General features: G+C 38.4%; 1 protein-coding gene across 6 annotated transcripts in view; it reads left to right on the plus strand.

Moving 5' to 3' along the window:
- The first annotated feature begins 10,367 nt into the window (after positions 1 to 10,367).
- HECW1 (HECT, C2 and WW domain containing E3 ubiquitin protein ligase 1) overlaps positions 10,368 to 19,327 on the plus strand; it is a 274,097-nt gene continuing 265,137 nt past the window's right edge. For all 6 annotated transcript variants that reach the window (XM_087713122.1, XM_087713121.1, XM_087713124.1 and 3 more), the window contains exon 1: positions 10,368 to 10,695. Coding sequence is in view for 5 of the 6 variants with exons in the window: in XM_087713121.1 (XP_087569247.1) it covers positions 10,666 to 10,695 (30 nt within the window). In the remaining variant the exon portion in view is untranslated. The remainder of the gene's footprint in view (positions 10,696 to 19,327) is intronic.

Raw genomic sequence — 19,327 nt, forward strand, 5'->3', positions numbered from 1 at the left:
TTGTGCCTATCCATTACCCAATCTAACAATGATTACCTAGGCTGATCTTGAAAAAAGCTGAGTAGGATCAGATCTAGTTAACACTTGGATACAATTGGAAGTGGCCAGAAAATCCCACAGGGTAATCAAAGAAACCACCTAGAACATGGCTCTGGGAGTCAAGCAGAAAAAGGTTTTATTACCATCAATATCTAAAACTAGAATGGGATGACAGATTTCTGGCTCAGGCAAATTATGGTCTGGACAATACTATAAGGATTAAACATATTTTATCAATCTTTAAAAACTGCTAAGGAAGCAGAACTGGCAGCCGACCCCAAATATAGACAATGCCTTTTTTATAGCTTTTATTGCTTTTCTACATTCTGTCTCTTGTTCTTTTTATTTCTCAATAAAATATTGTTTCTCCTTCTTTATAACATACTTTCCAAACAAAAGTGGGCATCTACACCTACTTTCAAGTGATTGACTTATTTTCACCTTGGTCTATTGCTTTGTTTCTTGTGAAGAAGTGTATAGGACATTCATTCATGTTATATCACACTTTCCGAGCATTCTCCCTGATTTTGAATATGCAAATAAACACTCCATTTTATATAAAACTCTTATTGTTGAAATGATTTGATTGGGTCATAATTCCTTCCTTATGTCTCTAAAGTAGATTTTGCTAAATCAGTAGAATAGACAAGGAAAAATGTTGCTGAACTGTGTACTTTGTTGATTGTATGCCAAGTTTCTTTTATGAAAGCTAAAAAAGAAAAAAAATGTGTTATATCTGATCTTAAAACAGATTTTCATCAGAATTCTAGGTATAGTTTTTGGAGTGTTCATCAATTAATTTACTTGTGAATATATTCAGGTCTAAGTTGTTGGGTTATTCTCATTTGCCAATAAGGATATTATATCCCACAAATATGTTTATAGAGGATGACCCCCATGTCCTATGTGTAAGATAATTTTGATCTTTATCATGTCTAGTACTTGAAAAAATGAAGTGCAAAAGTGGCTGTGAAAATATACTATCCACAGCATCTAACATTGGTCATTTTCATAATGAGAACAAAGCATCTCAAAGAAATAGAATAGATTTTTAATCTCATTTTGGTATACTTTATATGCAGTTAGATGGGGGGATTCAGCCTATGTTTTTGACAATATTTGAAGTATATATGAAAATTTGGGTTATTATGCATAGCAATAGTGCAAATAGTATTCTGCAGTGATGGACCAGGATGCAAAGAAAGAGTTTATACATTGTAGAAACTCATGTCTTCAGCCTTTCTTTCCAGAATCTGTTTTAAGCAAAATCACTATTCAAATCAAGTTTTAAAAATATTATGATAAGCTAATAATTATTTTGTTAATCAATCTTTGATAGAGACAAACAAAACAACATATTTTCACAAAGTCTTTGCTAAATTTCTCTATCTCCCCTATCCACTTTGCTTCCTCTCCATTTATCTGTTTCTCATAGTGTCTATCAATATTCAGTGAAATTTTGAAAAATAAGGAAACTATTCTATTTAACTTCCTTTAGGGAAGGGAACTTCAGTTACTAAAGCTACTGAAGCTACTTCAGTTATTGGAAAATACAAAATATTTCTTCCAAAGCTAAATTCATATAGCATCCATCCTCTAATAGGGATACACTTCTGCAAAAACATGTGAGAAATGAATAACATCTTCCATAGCTGCCTATAAGAAAATCCTCTGCCACCTGATTTTCGGGACAGATATAGTCTAGCAGTGTCACCACATGGATGTAAACCAGTGCATTGTCATTAGTTTCCTGGTTTTTCGGTCCAAAATGTCCAAATCAGCTTGTGTCCAGTTAACTACACCAGCTGTGTATCTTATAACTTGTATTGCCCAGATATTTATGGCCTTGATTGTATTTCCACCATTCAATTTAGATTTCAAAATTTTCTTAACTCTGTTGGTGTACTCTTTCCTGACAATAATTTTTACTTCTCCATGTTTGATGTTATCCAACTGCAGAATGCCTACGTATTTGTAGGCTTCATTTTTGTTGCATTTAATTAGTTTTAATTAGTTTATTATTATTATTATACAATTGTATCACAGCGGCCAGTTGTTTTGCTGGATTTGGCATTGGTTACTAGTCGGGCCAGGGGCCTAGGACGTCATAACGTATTTTCGTAATATGCGTGCAGATCCAAGCAGTGTGGCTTTTTGCATTTGACTGATGGTGAGTTTGTCAATTTTTAACTGTTTTAAATGTAATTCCAGTGCTTTTGGAATAGCACCCAGTGTGCCAATTACCACTGGAATTACCACTGCTGGTTTGTGCCATAGTCGTTGAATTTCGATTTTTAAGTCCTGGTATCTTGCGATTTTTTCATGTTCCTTCTCAGCGACCCTGCTATCACCTGGTATTGCGATGTCTATGATTGTGACCTTATTTTTCTCAACCAGTGTGATGTCTGGTGTATTATGCGCCAGTATTTTGTCGGTTTGTATACGGAAATCCCACAAGATCTTGACCATCTGATTTTCGGTGACTTTTTCAGGCTGATGTTCCCACCAGTTTGTTGCTGTTATTATTATTATTATTATTATTATTATACAATTGTATCACAGCGGCCAGTTGTTTCGCCGGATTTGGCATTGGTTACTAGTCGGGCCCCACCCAGGGGCCTAGGATGTCGTAACATATTTTCGTAATATGCGTGCAGATCCAAGCAGTGCGGCTTTTTGCATTTGACTGATGGTGATTTTGTCAATTTTTAACTTTTTAAAATGTAATTCCAGTGCTTTTGGTATAGCACCCAGTGTGCCAATTACCACTGGAATTATCACTGCTGGTTTGTGCCATAGTCGTTGAATTTCAATTTTTAAGTCCTGATATCTTGCGATTTTTTCATGTTCCTTCTCGGCGACCCTGCTATCACCTGGTATTGCAATGTCTATGATTGTGACCTTATTTTTCTCAACCAGTGTGATGTCTGGTGTATTATGTGCCAGTATTTTGTCGGTTTGTATACGGAAATCCCACAAGATCTTGACCATCTGATTTTCGGTGACCTTTTCAGGCTGATGTTCCCACCAGTTTGTTGCTGTTTTAATATTATAATTTTTGCACAAATTCCAATGGATCATTTGTGCTACTGAATTGTGCCGCAATTTATAATCAGTCTGTGCGATTTTTTTACAGCAGCTGAGTATGTGATCAACAGTTTCATCAGCTTCTTTGCAAAGTCTGCATTTGGCATCATCAGAGGATTTTTCGATTTTGGCCTTAATGGCATTTGTGCGGATAGCTTGTTCTTGCGCAGCCAGGATTAGTGACTCTGTTTCTTTCTTTAATGTACCTGTTGTTAACCATAACCAAGTTTGTTCACTGTCCACTTTATCTTTTATTTTTTCCAGAAATTGGCCATGCAGTGCTTTGTTCTGCCAACTCTCCATTCTTGATTTTATCACATCTTTTCTGTATTCTTGTTTCGTCTGTTGGGCCTTCAGTAGATTTTTGTTCTTTACTTCGATTAATAGATGTTCTTGACTTTCTTTTAAATAATCAGCCAGTGCATGTTTTTCTTCTTCAACTGTTTGCTTCACTTGTAATAATCCTCTGCCACCTGACTTTTGGGGCAGGTACAGTCTATCAGTATCACCACGTGGATGTAAACTGTAGTGCATTGTCATTAGTTTCCTGGTTTTTCGGTCCAAAAGGTCCAAATCAGCTTGTGTCCAGTTAACTATACCAGCTGTGTATCTTATAATTGGTATTGCCCAGGTATTTATGGCCTTGATTGTATTTCCACCATTCAATTTAGATTTCAAAATTTTCCTAACTCTGTTGGTGTACTCTCGCCTGACAATAGTTTTTACTTCTCCATGCTTGATGTTATCCAACTGCAGAATGCCTAAGTATTTGTAGGCTTCATTTTCTTTGCATTTAATTAATTGGCCATTGGGCATTTCAATTCCCTCACATGCAGTGATTTTGCCCCTTTTTATGGATACAGTGGCACATTTTTCCATGCCAAACTGCATTGCAATATCGGTGCTGAATACTCGGACTGTGTTTGTCAATGATTGGATTTCTATTTCTGACTTTCCATAGAGTTTCAAATCATCCATATATAGTAAATGCGAATTTTTTTCAGCTTCTTTGGCTGTTTGGTAGCCTAATTTCATTTTTTTTAAGATTACTGATAGTGGGATCATTGCGATGATGAAGAGAAGAGGTGAAAGTGAATCACCCTGGAAAATTCCTCACTTGATATTAACCATTCCGTAGATCTCATTCCCTACTGCCAACTCAGTTCTCCATTGTTTCATCGCCTTTTCAGTAAAGGATGTAATATTTTTGCTAATGCCAGTTGTTTCTAAGCATTTTATGATCCAACTATGTGGCAGTGAGTCAAATGCCTTTTTGTAATCAATCCAGACCATATTCAAGTTCGTTTTTCTGCTCTTACAATTTTCTAATATCATTTTATCAATTAGAAGCTGATCTTTTGTGCCCCTGCTCCTTCTTTTGTTGCCTTTTTGCTCTACTGGCAAGATGTTGTTTGTTTCCAAATAATCCATCATGTTATCTGCAATAATGCCTGTGAGTAATTTGAAGGTTGTTGGCAAGCATGTTATTGGTCTGTAGTTTTCAGGTGTTGTTCCTTTAGTTGCATCTTTCTGAATCAAGTATGTTTTTCCAGTTGTCAACCATTCATCAATTTGGCCCTTTTGTAAAATTTCATTCAGTTGCCTGGCCAATATTGCATGTACACTGGTCAGATATTTGAGCCAGAAATCATGTAATTGGTCCTTTCCAGGTGATGTCCAATTCTTTACCTTTTTAACTCGATTTTTGAGCATCTCAGTTGTTATTTCTAATACTTGCATTTGTTTGTTGCCAATGCTTTTCTCAAAGTCATGTATCCACTTTGCTTCCTTATTGTAGTCCTTTGCATTTTCCCACAATTCTTTCCAGAATTCAACTGTGGCCTGTTTTTCTGGTTTTTCACTTTTGGTGTCACCATTCACATTAAGACTTTGATAAAAACGCCGTTGGTCTGATCGAAATTGCTGATTTTGTTTATATTGGATGATTCGTGCCTCATATCTTTCAATTTTTCTAGCTGTTGCTGTTATCTGCTGTTTTACAATCTCTACAGCTTCATTGATGTTTCTTGTATCCAATCTATATCTTCTGATTAGCCGATCTATGATTTTGTTGTTTTTAAGCCGTTGCTCATCCATGTTCTTTAAGTTACTAGCATCTGCCCTTAATTTTTTGATTTTTTGTTCTAAACGGATTTTCCACTTTGGCTTTGACGCTTTCTCTGTTGTGTGACTAGGTACTTTAATTTTAATGCCTAGTTCATTAGTGACTATTACAGCTGCGCTGTACATTAACTGGTTTGTTTCCAAGATGGATCCCGGTTCAATTGTTGAAAACACTGCATTAACCATTTTCATGATAGGGGCCAAAATTTTCTTAGGCACAGTTTTTAGTGATGGTAAACGTTGCCTTTCCTCATTAAGCAGAAAATGCTCCATGATCTTATCCTTCAATTCTTTTTGTTTTTGAGTTAGTTCATCCGTTGGTTCAGTGATAACTGGTTCTAGTGGTGGTGATGTTATTTCCTCCCCAAGAGCTTCTTCTGGGAGTTCTACTATAATGTCTTTAGTTGTGTCTTGAATATCAGTTATTTCTGCTTGTGATATTGTTTTTTTGGTTTTGTAATTTGCCTGAATTTCCTCAAGTTCAACTTCACTAAACACTTTATTCTGTATAATAAATAGCCTTTGATCTGCTAGTCGTTGTTCACTAACATTTGAATCTGGATATTGTTCTTTCCATAATTCATACATTCGCTTTAAATAACCTCTTTTTTCTGGCTCTGAATTGTAGTAACAGGCCATTATGGCACGGTTTTCATCTGCACTATATTTTTGTCGTTTTGTTGGCTGGTCCACTTGTAGCCCACTTGTCTAATTATTATTATTATTACTAATTATTATTATTATACAATTGTATCACAGCGGCCAGTTGTTTCACCGGATTTGGCATTGGTTACTAGTCGGGCCCCACCCAGGGGCCTAGGACGTTGTAACGTATTTTCGTAATATGCGTGCAGATCCAAGCAGTGCGGCTTTTTGCATTTGACTGATGGTGATTTTGTCAATTTTTAATTGTTTTAAATGTAATTCCAGTGCTTTTTGAATAGCACCCAGTGTGCCAATTACCACTGCAATTACCACTGCTGGTTTGTGCCATAGTCGTTGAATTTCAATTTTTAAGTCCTGGTATTTTGCGATTTTTTCACATTCCTTCTCATCAGTACCTGTTACCCCTCATGAAGGATGTGTTAGAGCACTTGGGAAAGGGGAAATTTTTCACTAAGTTAGGTTTAAGGGAGGCCTACTACAGAGTCTGAATAAAGCAAGGAGATGAGTGGAAGACTGCTTTCAACTGCCCTCTGGGATGTTTCCAGTTTAGAGTACTCCCATTTGGACTGCAGGGGGTGCCAGCCGTTTTTTATGCAGTTGATCAATTTTTTTCTAAAAATTTGCAGACAAAAGATGTGTTGAAGATTCTGCAAAAATGTTTTAAAGTCAAAAGATTTAAACTAGACATTTTCCAGACAACTGTATTGTTGCTGGCCTGTGGTTTAATGCTACCCAGGTTGTTCTAATATATTTTAGAATGTACGCTATGGATTATTGTTCTACTTTATGATTTTAGACATATTTTAAAATAATAAAATGTCTAAAACAGAATAGAAAATAAATGCAATCAATAATATCATGAATAATCAATAATCTGAACTGAATATTATTTCAGTGATTTTTTTTAGATGTAATAGAGAAAAATTATTAGCTTATCTTTAAAAAAAATCCTGATTTCCCATTCTTACCATGTCTACAGTTAAAATCTCAAATGATTTATTATATTTTTCGGACTATAAGATGCACCAGAGTATAAGACACAGTAAGATTTCAAAGAGGAAAACAAGAAAAAGAATACTTTTTGCACTTCCTGGCCCCTGGAGCACTCTGCAGGCCTCCCAAACTCTCTTCATGTCCCGGTTTTGGTGAAAATGAGACACGGTTTCGGGAAGGCAAAAATGGCCATATTCGGTGTATACGATGCACCGACATTTCCACCCTCTTTTTTTGGGGGGGGGAGTACTTCTTATACTTTGAAAGGTACAGTAGTAATATTCTGTCCAATAGGCGTTCATAGGATTTGGAAGAAACAAATAGAATCACCCGTGATACCAAATATATGTTACATTCAAACTGGAAGACTAGGATCTGAAATTTAGCAGAAATATGTTTTATATCTTGTAAAGTCTTTATTTAGAAACTTCCAGGAAGAAAAGTGAACGTTGGGTAAGGATTTTTAAGGAAGGTGAAAAGGAAAGGTTAATAATTTTCTCCCTAGTTTTTAAACTTTTCAAATTTAAATTTCCTTCAGATACTGCTTTTTGCAAACAAGTGAGACATTTCATTTAATTATGAAGTGGCAAACACTGTCTTTTCAGATCAATTATCAAGAGTAAAAAACAAATAGTTAAGAAATATGCCACAGACTATTACTTAGAACAATCCTGAAAGTCTTGGAAAAGATATTCAAATGCTGTGATGTATCTATATCTGCAAAGGTATAAAAAAACTTATCCTAGAAAAAAAAAACTTATCCTAGAAATGCTGTGATGTATCTATATCTGCAAAGGTAAGAATTGCATAAGCCATGGTATTCCCTCTGAGACTTTATTAAAGAGAAAGTTGGACTTTGAAGAAGCCAGAAACGAAGAGCATTTTGAACCTTGGTGATGGAAAAGTCTCCTTAGAATATCATGGCAGCCTTCCTCTTATGGATCTCTGAACCAATCAACCCAGAATTCGTATTCCAGGCAGAAATGACCACGCTCAAATTATGCTACTTTGGATACATTATGGAAAGGCCTAGCTCTTTTGAGTAGGTTCTAATGCTGGGAAAGGTGAAAGAAAAGGGAAGAAGATTATCAGCAACAAGGGGACTGGATTCACTTATGGTGACACTGCTTTGTTGGAAGAGCTAAAGGATAGATTAAGGACAATCATTGTGGAAAAAATCTACCTTAGTGTCACTAAAAATCTACTTTAGTGTTACTAAAGTTGATAATAACTTGATTATACATAATCATTCAATAAAGAATTGGCAATGTTTGCCAACAAAGACCATTTTCAGCATATGCCAGGTTCTCTCTTCCCTTTTTTTAAAAAAAACTTATAATTAAATTACAAAATACAAAGCAAAGTGCCAATGTCCAGAATTATCATCATTTACAAAAATTCCTCTGGTCTCTTCATAGGCCTTAATGCAATTATTAAAAATTCAGGGTGACTGCTTTGTTTTGCTCAGAATGAATGTCAGGCATTTGCAATAGCACCCCAATATCTTCCAAATATTTCAAATATACACGGAAGCTCCAAGAGATTGTAATTGTACACTTTGATGTAAATAAGCCTCCCAGAAGTAAAATAATTGATGATGCTTTAGAGCTAGAATATACAATATAGTAATAGAAGACATCCCCAATGGTCCCCACTGGGCTTCTTGCAGCAATTCTTTAAAATAATACTGGAAATGGGCAAAACACTTTGTAAAGGCACAGTCTGAGATCCATCACTAGTTTTAGAAAATAAACAGGCTATCTGGCCGAGGCTTTGCACATTCCCACAGGTTTAATAGTAGTGATGGAGAAAGAGATATAAGTCTCACTGGTTGGTTTTCTGGTAATCAGGTGTTTTGAAAATGGCAATACACCTCATAGGTCAGTGATGGCGAACCGATGGCACGTATGCCACAGATGGCACACAGAGTCCTCTCTTCTGGCACACAGCCTTCGCCCCAGGTCAGATCTCCATGGTGTTTCTTTCGTGACCTTCTGTTTTCTTGCAAACGACGAAACAGAAGCACACAAAAAGAAAAAGATCTTACCTCTTGCCGCGGTGCAGGTATTGGTGTGCCCCACCTCTCGCTTGCCAGCTGATCTTCAGGTCTCTGCTGTGCATGCACGCATGTCCACACATGTGCATGTCCATGCATGTTCATAAATGCACATGCATGGACGTGTTTGCGCGCGTACACACCTTTCAGTTTGAGCATGCATACTCAGTTTGGGCACTTGGTGTCTAAAAGTTTCGCCATTCATAGGTGAATGTTGGTGAGAAACTCAAAATACTCCAATCTACTTTGGTGTATTCTGCTTATTAACCTCAAAAGGGTTTTTTTTTTCAGGAGGGGGCTGCTCAATGGGGCTTATTCCCAGAGAAGTAGATACAAATGAGGTTAGATTGCCCTCAACTTTCTTGGACTTTAGAAAGTCCTTGAAAATACAAGGCTTGTTGAGCCCCTTCAAAATGGACATATTGCCTGTACAGGTTGTTACTTTCCCACACTTTCTGATTGTTTTGATTTATACGAATGTCTTCGCTATTTTAACTTGTAAGCCAGTCACCAGTGAGATGACCAGCTATATAAATTAACTGAAATAAATACTGCTGTCTCAACCTGCCATAAATTTGGTGGAATACATTCCTTTTTAGTATTTCTATATAAATTTAGCTGTTCCCAATAAAATCAATAGTACTTAGCTTAACTGCATCTTCCCAGAAAAGAAAAAGATAAACCTATTTCTCATTAGAAAACAAATCCAAAAATAGAATCCAGATGTATCAGATCTGGGGTGCAATATCAGGATGATCATTAGATAATAGCAGAATCAGACAATTTACATTCTTTGTCTCAGATTATTCCAAACCAGATACATTATGCTATCCCTTCTAGATGGTCTAATCTAAAATAAGTCATCTGCTTCCAGAGGCTGGACACTGTTGAATCCTATGAAAAGCGCTCATACTGAATGCATCTGACAGGAGTCCCATTATTGGTCACTTGAATGTCTGTTTGTTTTGATTAAGAAAGATTTGGCAGCATAGAGACGATATAACCATAAAGTGTATAAATGGTACAACAATATACCACCATTCTTTTTTTTATTAAAAAACCCAAATTAAGCACTGCAGAAAACTGCATTAATCACTCTCCACTCGTTTCTCCCCAATTTACCCCCCCCCCCCAACAATGCTGACTTTTCAGGTGGTCTTGGCCGACAGCATCCATGCCCCTGAAAATAATGCATCGTCTTCGAAGGCCCCAAGAACTATTGGCAGCCGCGTCTGCCGTTCCCCTGTCTCCAAAGAACATCACCCGGGGGTCCGAGAAGGAGGACCTGGCCAGGGGAGACCCGCTGGCGCAACCAGGCGCGCTTCGTGGTTGGTTATTTCAGCTCGGTCCTCAGAATGGAGCGGGGCGGAGCTAAGTGAGCCGGGCTGACTGCGACACGACCAGAGAAGGGTATTACGCGCCAGCGCCGCTTCTGCTGCTGTTGTTGCGGGTCCTTGGAGTCTAGTGGTGCTTGAATGAATGGACTATCGCACGTATCTTTCCTCCCTCGCGTCGTTCCACTTTCGAAAGAGGCGGCGGCGGTGCTATTACAGCAAGGCGGTTGGGGAACTCGAAAAGGCCAGACGATCTCAGATTGTACCAGAGAGCTTAGCAAATAGGCATCCAGCCATGAGCCACATGTGTGGGATCTAAAGCCTGTTCTTTTTGTCACCGCTCCCTATTGCTCCCATTGAAAGAGCATGCTCTGCGCTCAGCCCAGCTTTCTCCAGGTAAGACACGTGCAGAGTTGTCCTGCTTTGCCTCGCTTGGTTGGTTGGTTGGTCCTTCCCAATGGTAGCTGCTGTTACTTTCAGTCGCCTTGTCTCACCTTGGCCAGCATTCTTCCATTCCTGCTCTTAGGACTTGAACCGCTCCTCTGTCTGGCTCACGTATAGTAAAATGTTCCTGCTGTCTTCCTCCCATCCCCTCTCTCGCCACGAAAGCTGGAAAGGGTGTTATTGTGGCTTTGGATTCCTACTCTGCAGCATTTTCCTCATCGGTCCAAGCCAGACTCTTGTGTTGTTGCGGGATTGGATTCGGACATGTTCAGGGAGTTACCAAATGCATCCTAATAGAAAGCCGCGTTGGGAGTAGGGAAGGCCAGGACATATTTTCTATATTAAGTGCCTATTCCAAGAAAGAACCAAAATGAGACATCTCTTTTGTGGCTTATCACACAAAGGATGTTAGTAATAGGCTAGGAACTATCGGGTATTATCAAGTCATAAAACACCCTGTAAAGCTTTATTAATTGATTTCTTTCTTTCTTTAAAGGGACGGAGAATGTGGATGAATGTGAAATGACAGCAAATCTGTCATTTTTTGATTTGTTTTTATTCACCTGCTGGCATCTGATTGAAAATATCAGGGAGTGGGAAGAAGATAGCAGGAGGATTCTGTTTATGTGTGTACAATACAGCATTTATTTTTTGAGTGTCTCCAAACTATGTCACCCCTTATTTTCCTGGTTCTAAAGGGAATTAAAAGTCAATATGCATATGCAAGAACACCTTTATGTTGCTGCAAGATTGGAGAAAGGAGTTGGGCACTTTTGGAATTCAATTGTTCAATTTCAATTCTGTTAATAAAAATAGGAAAACATGAGAAACCCATTACTAATCGTATATCACATACATCTGACAATGTTGATACAGTCTAGTTATCAGATGTCTGTAGCTTTGATATTTTTTAACAGCCTTTGACTGGATGTCAATGCAGCAAATTCTTACATATGAGTTTTGCTTAACTCCTCTTCACACCCATCTTGTTTTATGTTGAGTGGTATTTCATTGACTTAGTTAAGTACTTCTGGTTTGTTTTCATACAGTATGTAGTTTAAAATTAGGATTACTGATGCAATCATGAATAATGCAGATTTTTTAATTTTTTTTTTAAAAAAATCTTAGCTTCCAGCAGACATATAAATAGGGAGGTAGAGCTCACTGGATTTCACTAGTATATGTTCTTCAAATGAAAATGAACATTGCTTGGCCTGGTTTGTCCTGTTTATGTTCATTATTTTTAGAACTGCAGTGGTACCCCTCTTATGCTGCACACAGCAGAAGAGGAGAGCTGTTTTACAGCTATCAGTCAGGCTGGGAAGAATTCTTCTCCAGGCCGATTTTACTAATTCGTCTGCATTTTTAATTTACTATCTGATTCAGTGGGGTGCATCCCTGGACTGAAGAGAGCAGCATTTAAGGTATAGAGGAACTGCTGTTTGGACAAGGTAACCTAGCAGGTGGATCAGCTGTTCCCTTGTGAAGCCAGGAACATATGAGGATTTCAGGTATTACAATAACTCATATTAGCTGGGGGATTCATTTGAAAATTTAGATTTTCCATCAAGAAGGGATTATAACTTTCCTGCTGTGTGACTATCTTTTGTGAAGCAATGAAGTATACTAGAGTATGGTGTGTTGAATGGAGTGTATGTTTATCTATCTCTTTTAAAATATTCAATTATTTAAAAAAGTATCTTATTCAGTTATGATGCATTTTAAATAAAATCCTGCCAGTACTTTGAAAAGACATTAGAAAGCAGACTCTGCTGATTAAAAGTATATTTTATCACTTTGCTTTTATTTTTTATATTTTATTTTTATAATTGAGTATTATGAGTGAGAATGTTTAGTTTGTTATAAAGCTAATTGTTGAAGACTAATACTAATTAGACATTGACATTTAGCCAATGAAATCCTATGTTTTCAAACTTCATGTAAACCTATTATTTTGTAGTTATTTAGTATAGAGAACCATAGAGACGGACTATAGAACTTCAGTTAGTATAGCAGTATTTTATTCCAGACAGGAAGAAGAAACCATTAGAAGAAACTCAAACTACCTCCACCTTCATTGTCTAGAGTAGCACAGGGAAAATGCACCCAGACTTTCAAGATTCTGTTATAGTAGCCTTTATCAGTAAAACAAAATTCTAGTCAAATTTATGGAATATGTTTCCTGACATGGCGTATCCTAAAAGGTTGAAATCTAGTTTCTAGCTGGAAATGTTCAAATGTAATACAAAAGGCAATGCATTCTTTTTTGAATGAGTACATAATATAATTATAGTTAATTCTTATTAATGATGTATACTTGTAAATACTGCATTCATTTATATATTATATGCATTTTCTTTACCTCATGAGTTTTCTATGGATTTCTAAGCAGCTTTCATTATTTAAGCAATAAATAATGTCTTTAATTCCATTTACAAGAATTATGCCCATCATAATCATATGCCATGACAGTCATAAAATTGTAAACTTTTTGTGGCAGTCATTAAGTAAAGCAACTGCCACAGGCATTAAGTGAATGCCATGGACATTAAACAAATTTGCTTTGGATGCTGTTTTGCTGAAATTTGGATATAAATGCTGGTTTTCTGCAAAATCATTGTAAAACATGTTCATGCAACTGTGGGATGCTGCAAGCAGACATAAATGTGGCCTGGTGCTGAGCACCCAAAGTTCAGTCACATGATTGTAGATATCACCCGATCATCAGAATTTTGAATCCAGATCTTAAGTAGGCCTAGGTAGGTTTGTTCTAACTTGGAAGGGTTGCTAAGTGATTGGTCATAAGTCAGGAACTACCTGCATGGGTGACTTTCAACAACAGTGCAACCACAAAACAGTAAATCTATCCTATAAAACAAAAATTATCTGGTACTTCCAACAAACTATTCACAGGCTGACATCTCATTTTAGTCAGACCAAGGAGTGGCTGTCCCACAAATAGCCTGACCCTACACACCTTGAATTATACCCATAAAAAAACTGAAGTCGGTGCAGTTCCCACAACAGAAGTATAATAGTCATTAAACCAAGAGTGCCCAACAATGCAGACACTTTTCCGTTCTGGCTCACAATATAACTTCCAAGGGATCTTCAAGGATAGTCTGATCTAGAGCTTATTGCAATAGTCCAACTGAGAAGTGCCTGTGAACCTGTCTTCCCTACCCAGGAAAGGGAGTCATTGAGATAAAATAGAAATTTGTGGAAAGGCCCTCTGACTATGGCTGCCACCTGCTCTTCAAACAGGAACCTGGAATCCATATTGTGGACCAGTTTTGTTTGTGCTTTTGCTTTATCTTGGACACAAGAAAATGTTATGAATGATGCCAGTGTTCCTGCACTACATTCCAAAATACAGTCTTTGTTAAAAATGAACTGCAGGTCAGTGGTTTTAAAGTACCGTATATACTCGAGTATAGGCCGACCCGAATATAAGCTGAGGTACCTAATTTTACCACAAAAAACTGGAAAAGTTATTGACTCGAGTATAAGCCTAGGGTGGGAAATGCAGCAGCTACCGGTAAATTTCAAAAATAAAAATAGATACCAATAATGTTTTTGAATATTTATTTCAAAGAAAAACAGTAAACTAGCTCTGTAAGTGGAAAAGAGGGTCAATAAAAACAATATGGTATCAACAATAACTTTAAAAGTACAAAAACCTTAGCTCATTCAGCAACCAAGCTAAAACGCAAGAGTTAAAATCCTTCAAAACTCATACAAAGCGCTGTCTTCATAGTATCCTACCCCTGGAGTGGGGAGGAAATGTGGATTTCATAGTATCCTTCCCCTGGAGTGGGGAGGGAATGGGGATTTCATAGTATCCTTCCCCTGGAGTGGGAAGGGAATGGGGATTTTGCAGTATCCTACCCCTGGAGTGGGGAGGAAATGTGGATTTCATAGTATCCTACCCCTGGAGTGGGGAGGATTTGGGGATTTCATAGTATCCTTCCCCTGGAGTGGGGAGGAAATGTGGATTTCATAGTATCCTTCCCCTGGAGTGGGGAGGGAATGGGGATTTTGCAGTATCTTACCCCTGGAGTGGGGAGGATTTGGGGATTTCATAGTATCCTTCCCCTGGAGTGGGGAGGAAACATGGATTTCATAGTATCCTTCCCCTGGAGAGGGGAGGATTTGGGGATTTCATAGTATCATAGTATGAACGAGTGGCCAGGCAGGGGGGGAAATGGAATGAACGAGTGGCCAGGCAGGCTAGGAAACGGAATGAACGAGTGTGCAGGCAGGGGGGGGACGGAATGAACGAGTGGCCAGGCAGGCTAGGAAACGGAATGAACGAGTGTGCAGGCAGGGGGGGGAAACGGAATGAACGAGCAGGCAGGCAGGCTAGGAAACGGAATGAATGAGTGGCCAGGCAGGCTAGGAAACGGAATGAACGAGTGTGCAGGCAGGGGGGGAAACGGAATGAACGAGTGGCCAGGCAGGCTAGGAAACGGAATGAACGAGTGTGCAGGCAGGGGGGGAAACGGAATGAACGAGCGGGCAGGCAGGCTAGGAAACGGAATGAACGAGTGTGCAGGCGGGGGGGACGGAATGAACGAGTGGCCAGGCAGGCTAGGAAACGGAATGAACGAGTGTGCAGGCAGGGGGGGAAACGGAATGAACGAGTGGCCAGGCAGGCTAGGAAACGGAATGAACGAGCGGGCAGGCAGGGGAGGAAATGGATGGAACGAGTGGGCAGGCTGGCAAGGAAACCGAATGAGTGAGCGGGCGGGCGGGCAGGCGAGGAAACGGGAACGGGCACTGACTCGAGTATAAGCCGAGGCGGCTTTTTTCAGCCCAAAAAGTGGGCTGAAAAACTCGGCTTATACTCGAGTATATATGGTATCAAATAATGCACCCTGGTTGCTGCATTTTGTTTAATCTACTGACTGAACCAGACTTGCTTTTTTCATTGCATGATAACATGCAACCCTCCAAATGTCAAATGGCTCTATCTATTCACCTCTCAACTACTGGCTTAAGTTGAAGAAACTTGGAATCCATCAACAACTGAAGATCAGTGTTCCCCAATCAGATGAGTTGAATTTATATCTGTCATTAACCATTGTTAGGACTTATTGTACTTATGTGAATTGAAATCCAGAACACAACAATATTTCAGAAAGACTAAACTATACCATCAATATAATAATGTTTATACGGCTGATCTGTGAAAGGAGGTATCAGTCAGTCATTGATTATGTATTATCAAGTTGTTTTCAACTCCTAGTGACTTCGTTGATCTTCTTCATGACAATCTATTTTAACCTGTTCTCTCAAGTCTCCCAACAGTATACTCATTGTCACTATAACCAAGTCCATCGATCTTTGCTGCTAGTCATCTTCTTCCCTTTCCTTCCACTTTTCCCAGCATGATGGCCGTTTCCAGAGCATCACATAATATAGATATCACTAAGATGCCTACACAAATTGTGGGAGTGTCTGATGTTTATTGGCTGCTATTTCCTAATGACTCTGAAATTAGAATAAAGATAACATTTTTTCTCAGTTCTCTTATTAGGAAATGGACTCTAGACCAGGGATTTTCCATTTTTTTTCAGGGTGTAGAATCTGGTAGCTAAAAACAAATATGCCCAAACCCAAACAAAGCTCTTGTTGCAGAAAATTGGCTACATTTACCCAAACTCCCTCCCTCCCTTAGTCTCTCCTATAATTCCCCAAACTATTCTGTTTTCTTTCCTCCTGCTAATGTTAGTTAAATAGTTAGTTGACAGAGAGATTTGCTTATATAAAGACATTAGGAACATTACAGATAGTCTTTGACTTACAACCATTTGTTTTAGTGACTGTTCAAAGTTATAACGGTATTGAAAAAAGTAATGTATGACTGAATTTCACACTTAACGACAGTTGCAGCAGCCTATGGTCACTTGATCAAAATTCAGGGGCTTTTCCTAGAATGTATTTATGATAATTGCACTGTCCCTGGTTCATGTGATCATCATTTTTAACCTTCTCAGCTGGCTTCCAACAAGCAAAGGCAATAGAAGTCAGATTCATTTAAGACTACACGATTCACTTAACAGCTGCAGAGATACACTTAACAATTGTAGCAAAAAAGATTGTAAAATGGGGCACAATTAATTAAATAATTGTCTTATTTAGCCATGGAAATTTTGGGCTCAGTTGTAGTTGTAATTCAAGGATTACTTGTATATAAAATTAATCTTAATATGCATTTCTCCCAAAGTTGTACCTTTTAGCTAATACTTAAAAGTATAGCTGCTATTATAATATTATACAATACAATACAATAGCAGAGTTGGAAGGGACCTTGGAGGTCTTTTAGTCCAACCCCCTGCCTAGGCAGGAAACCCTATACCGTTTCAGACAAATGGCTATCCAACTTTCCACTGATTAATTGTTCTAACTGTCAGGAAATTTCTCCTCAGTTCTAAGTTGCTTCTCTCCTTGATTAGTTTCCACCCATTGCTTCTTGTTCTACACTCAGGTGCCTTGGAGAATAGTTTGACTCCCTCTTCTTTGTGGCAACCCCTGAGATATTGGAAGACTGCTATCATGTCTCCCCTAGTCCTTCTTTTCATTAAACTAGACATACCCAGTTCCTGCAACCGTTCTTCATATGTTTTAGTCTCCAGTCCCCTAATAATCTTTGTTGCTCTTCTCTGTACTCTTTCCAGAGTCTCCACATCTTTTCTACATCGTGATGACCAAAACTGAATGCAGTATTCCAAGTGTGGCCTTACCAAGGCATTATAAAGTGGTATTTACACTTCACGTGATCTTGATTCTATCCCTCTGTTTATGCAGCCTAGAATTGTGTTGGTTTTTTTGGCAACTGCTGCATACTGCTGGCTCATATTTAAATGGTTGTCCACTAGGACTCCAAGATCCCTTTCACAGTTACTACTGTTGAGCAAGGTACCACCTATACTGTACCTATGCATTTCTTTTTTGTTGCCTAAATGTAGAACTTTACTCTTTTCACCATTGAATTTCATTTTATTAGATAGTGCCCAATGTTCAAGTTTGTCAAGATCCTTCTGTATTTTTAGCCTATCTTCTGGAGTGTTGGCTATTCCTGCCAGCTTGGTGTCATCTGCAAATTTGATGAGTTCCCCATTTATTCCCTCATCCAAATCATTGATGAAGATGTTGAAGAGTACTGGGCCCAAAACAGAGCTTTGGGGTACTCTACTGCATACTTCCCTCCATGAAGATGCAGTTCCATTGAGGACTACATGTCGAGTGCGGTTGGTCAGCCAGTTACAAATCCATCTGGTGGTGATGCTGTCTAACCCACATTCTTCTACTTTATCTAGTACTAGGTTATGGTCTACCTTATCAAATGCCTTACTGAAGTCTAAGTAAACGATATAGACGGCATTCCTCTGGTCCACTAATTTTGTCACATTATCAAAGAATGCAATAAGATTGATCTGGCATGATCTGTTTTTGACAAACCCATTGGCTTTTGGCTATTAGTTTGTTTGCTTCTAGGTGTTTGCTACTTCGTTGCTTGATTATCTTTTCCAGAATCATTCCTGGAATTGAGGTCAGGCTGATAGGTCTGTAGTTTCCTGGATCTGCTTTTTCTCCTTTTTTGAAGGTGGGAACCACATCGGCTCTTTTCCAGTCCTCTGGTAGTTCCCCGGTGCTCCAGGATCTCTGAAAGATATAGTTCAGTGGTTCTGAGATCTCGTCTGCCAGTTTCTTCAGAACCCTGGGGTGTAATCCATCCGGTCCTGGTGATTTGAACTCATCTAGGGTAGACAGGTGCTCACTTACCATTTTCTTCCCTATTTCAACTTGTGTTCCTAATCTGATTTTTGTGGTGCTGTTTTTGATAGGTTAGACTGTTTTATCCCTTTGTGTAAAGACAGATGCAAAAAATGAGTTAAATAGTTCTGCTTTCTCCCTGTTGCTTGTCACCTTCTTGCCACTTTCTCCCAGCAATGGATCAATTGTTTCCTTAACCTTTTTCTTGTTTTTAATATGTTGGAAGAAGCTTTTTTTGTTATTTTTTACTTTTGTGGCAAGCCTTTCTTCATTGTGAGCCTTAGCTTTCCTCACTTCATCTTTACAGGCTCGGGCTATTTGCTGATATTCTGCCTTAGTTATGTTCCCCCCCCCCTTCCAGTTTTTATACTTATCATTTTTGTCTTTCAATTTATCAGAGAGTTCTTTATGCAGCCATGCTGGTTTCTTTTGGGAGCTGTTATTTTTCTTCTTCATTGGGATTGTGCTAGACTGGGCTTTTGTAATCTCGTTTTTCAAAATTTCCCAAGCTTCTTGAGTTGTTTTCCCCTTGAGGATTCTCATCCATGGAATTTTTCCCAAGCTCTCTCTTAAGTTTATTGACATTAGCTCTCTTAAAGTCCAAGACTCTAGTTTCACTTTGTTCTACTACTTGTGTTAGCATAATGTTGAATTCCAATATTGCATGGTCACTGGCCCCTTTGTTCCTGTGGCTTCAACACCTTCTATTATTTCCTCTCTGTTAGTGAGAATTAAGTCCAATATGGCTGATCCCCTTGTTCCCTTCTCTACTTTTTGGGAAACAAAATTGTCTGCTAGGTTTGTT

Source organism: Thamnophis sirtalis, unplaced genomic scaffold (genome assembly GCF_051295495.1).
Source record: "Thamnophis sirtalis isolate CommonGarterSnake01/CBP01778 unplaced genomic scaffold, rThaSir2_p1.2 scaffold_4, whole genome shotgun sequence".
NCBI classification, from domain to species: domain Eukaryota; kingdom Metazoa; phylum Chordata; class Lepidosauria; order Squamata; family Natricidae; genus Thamnophis; species Thamnophis sirtalis.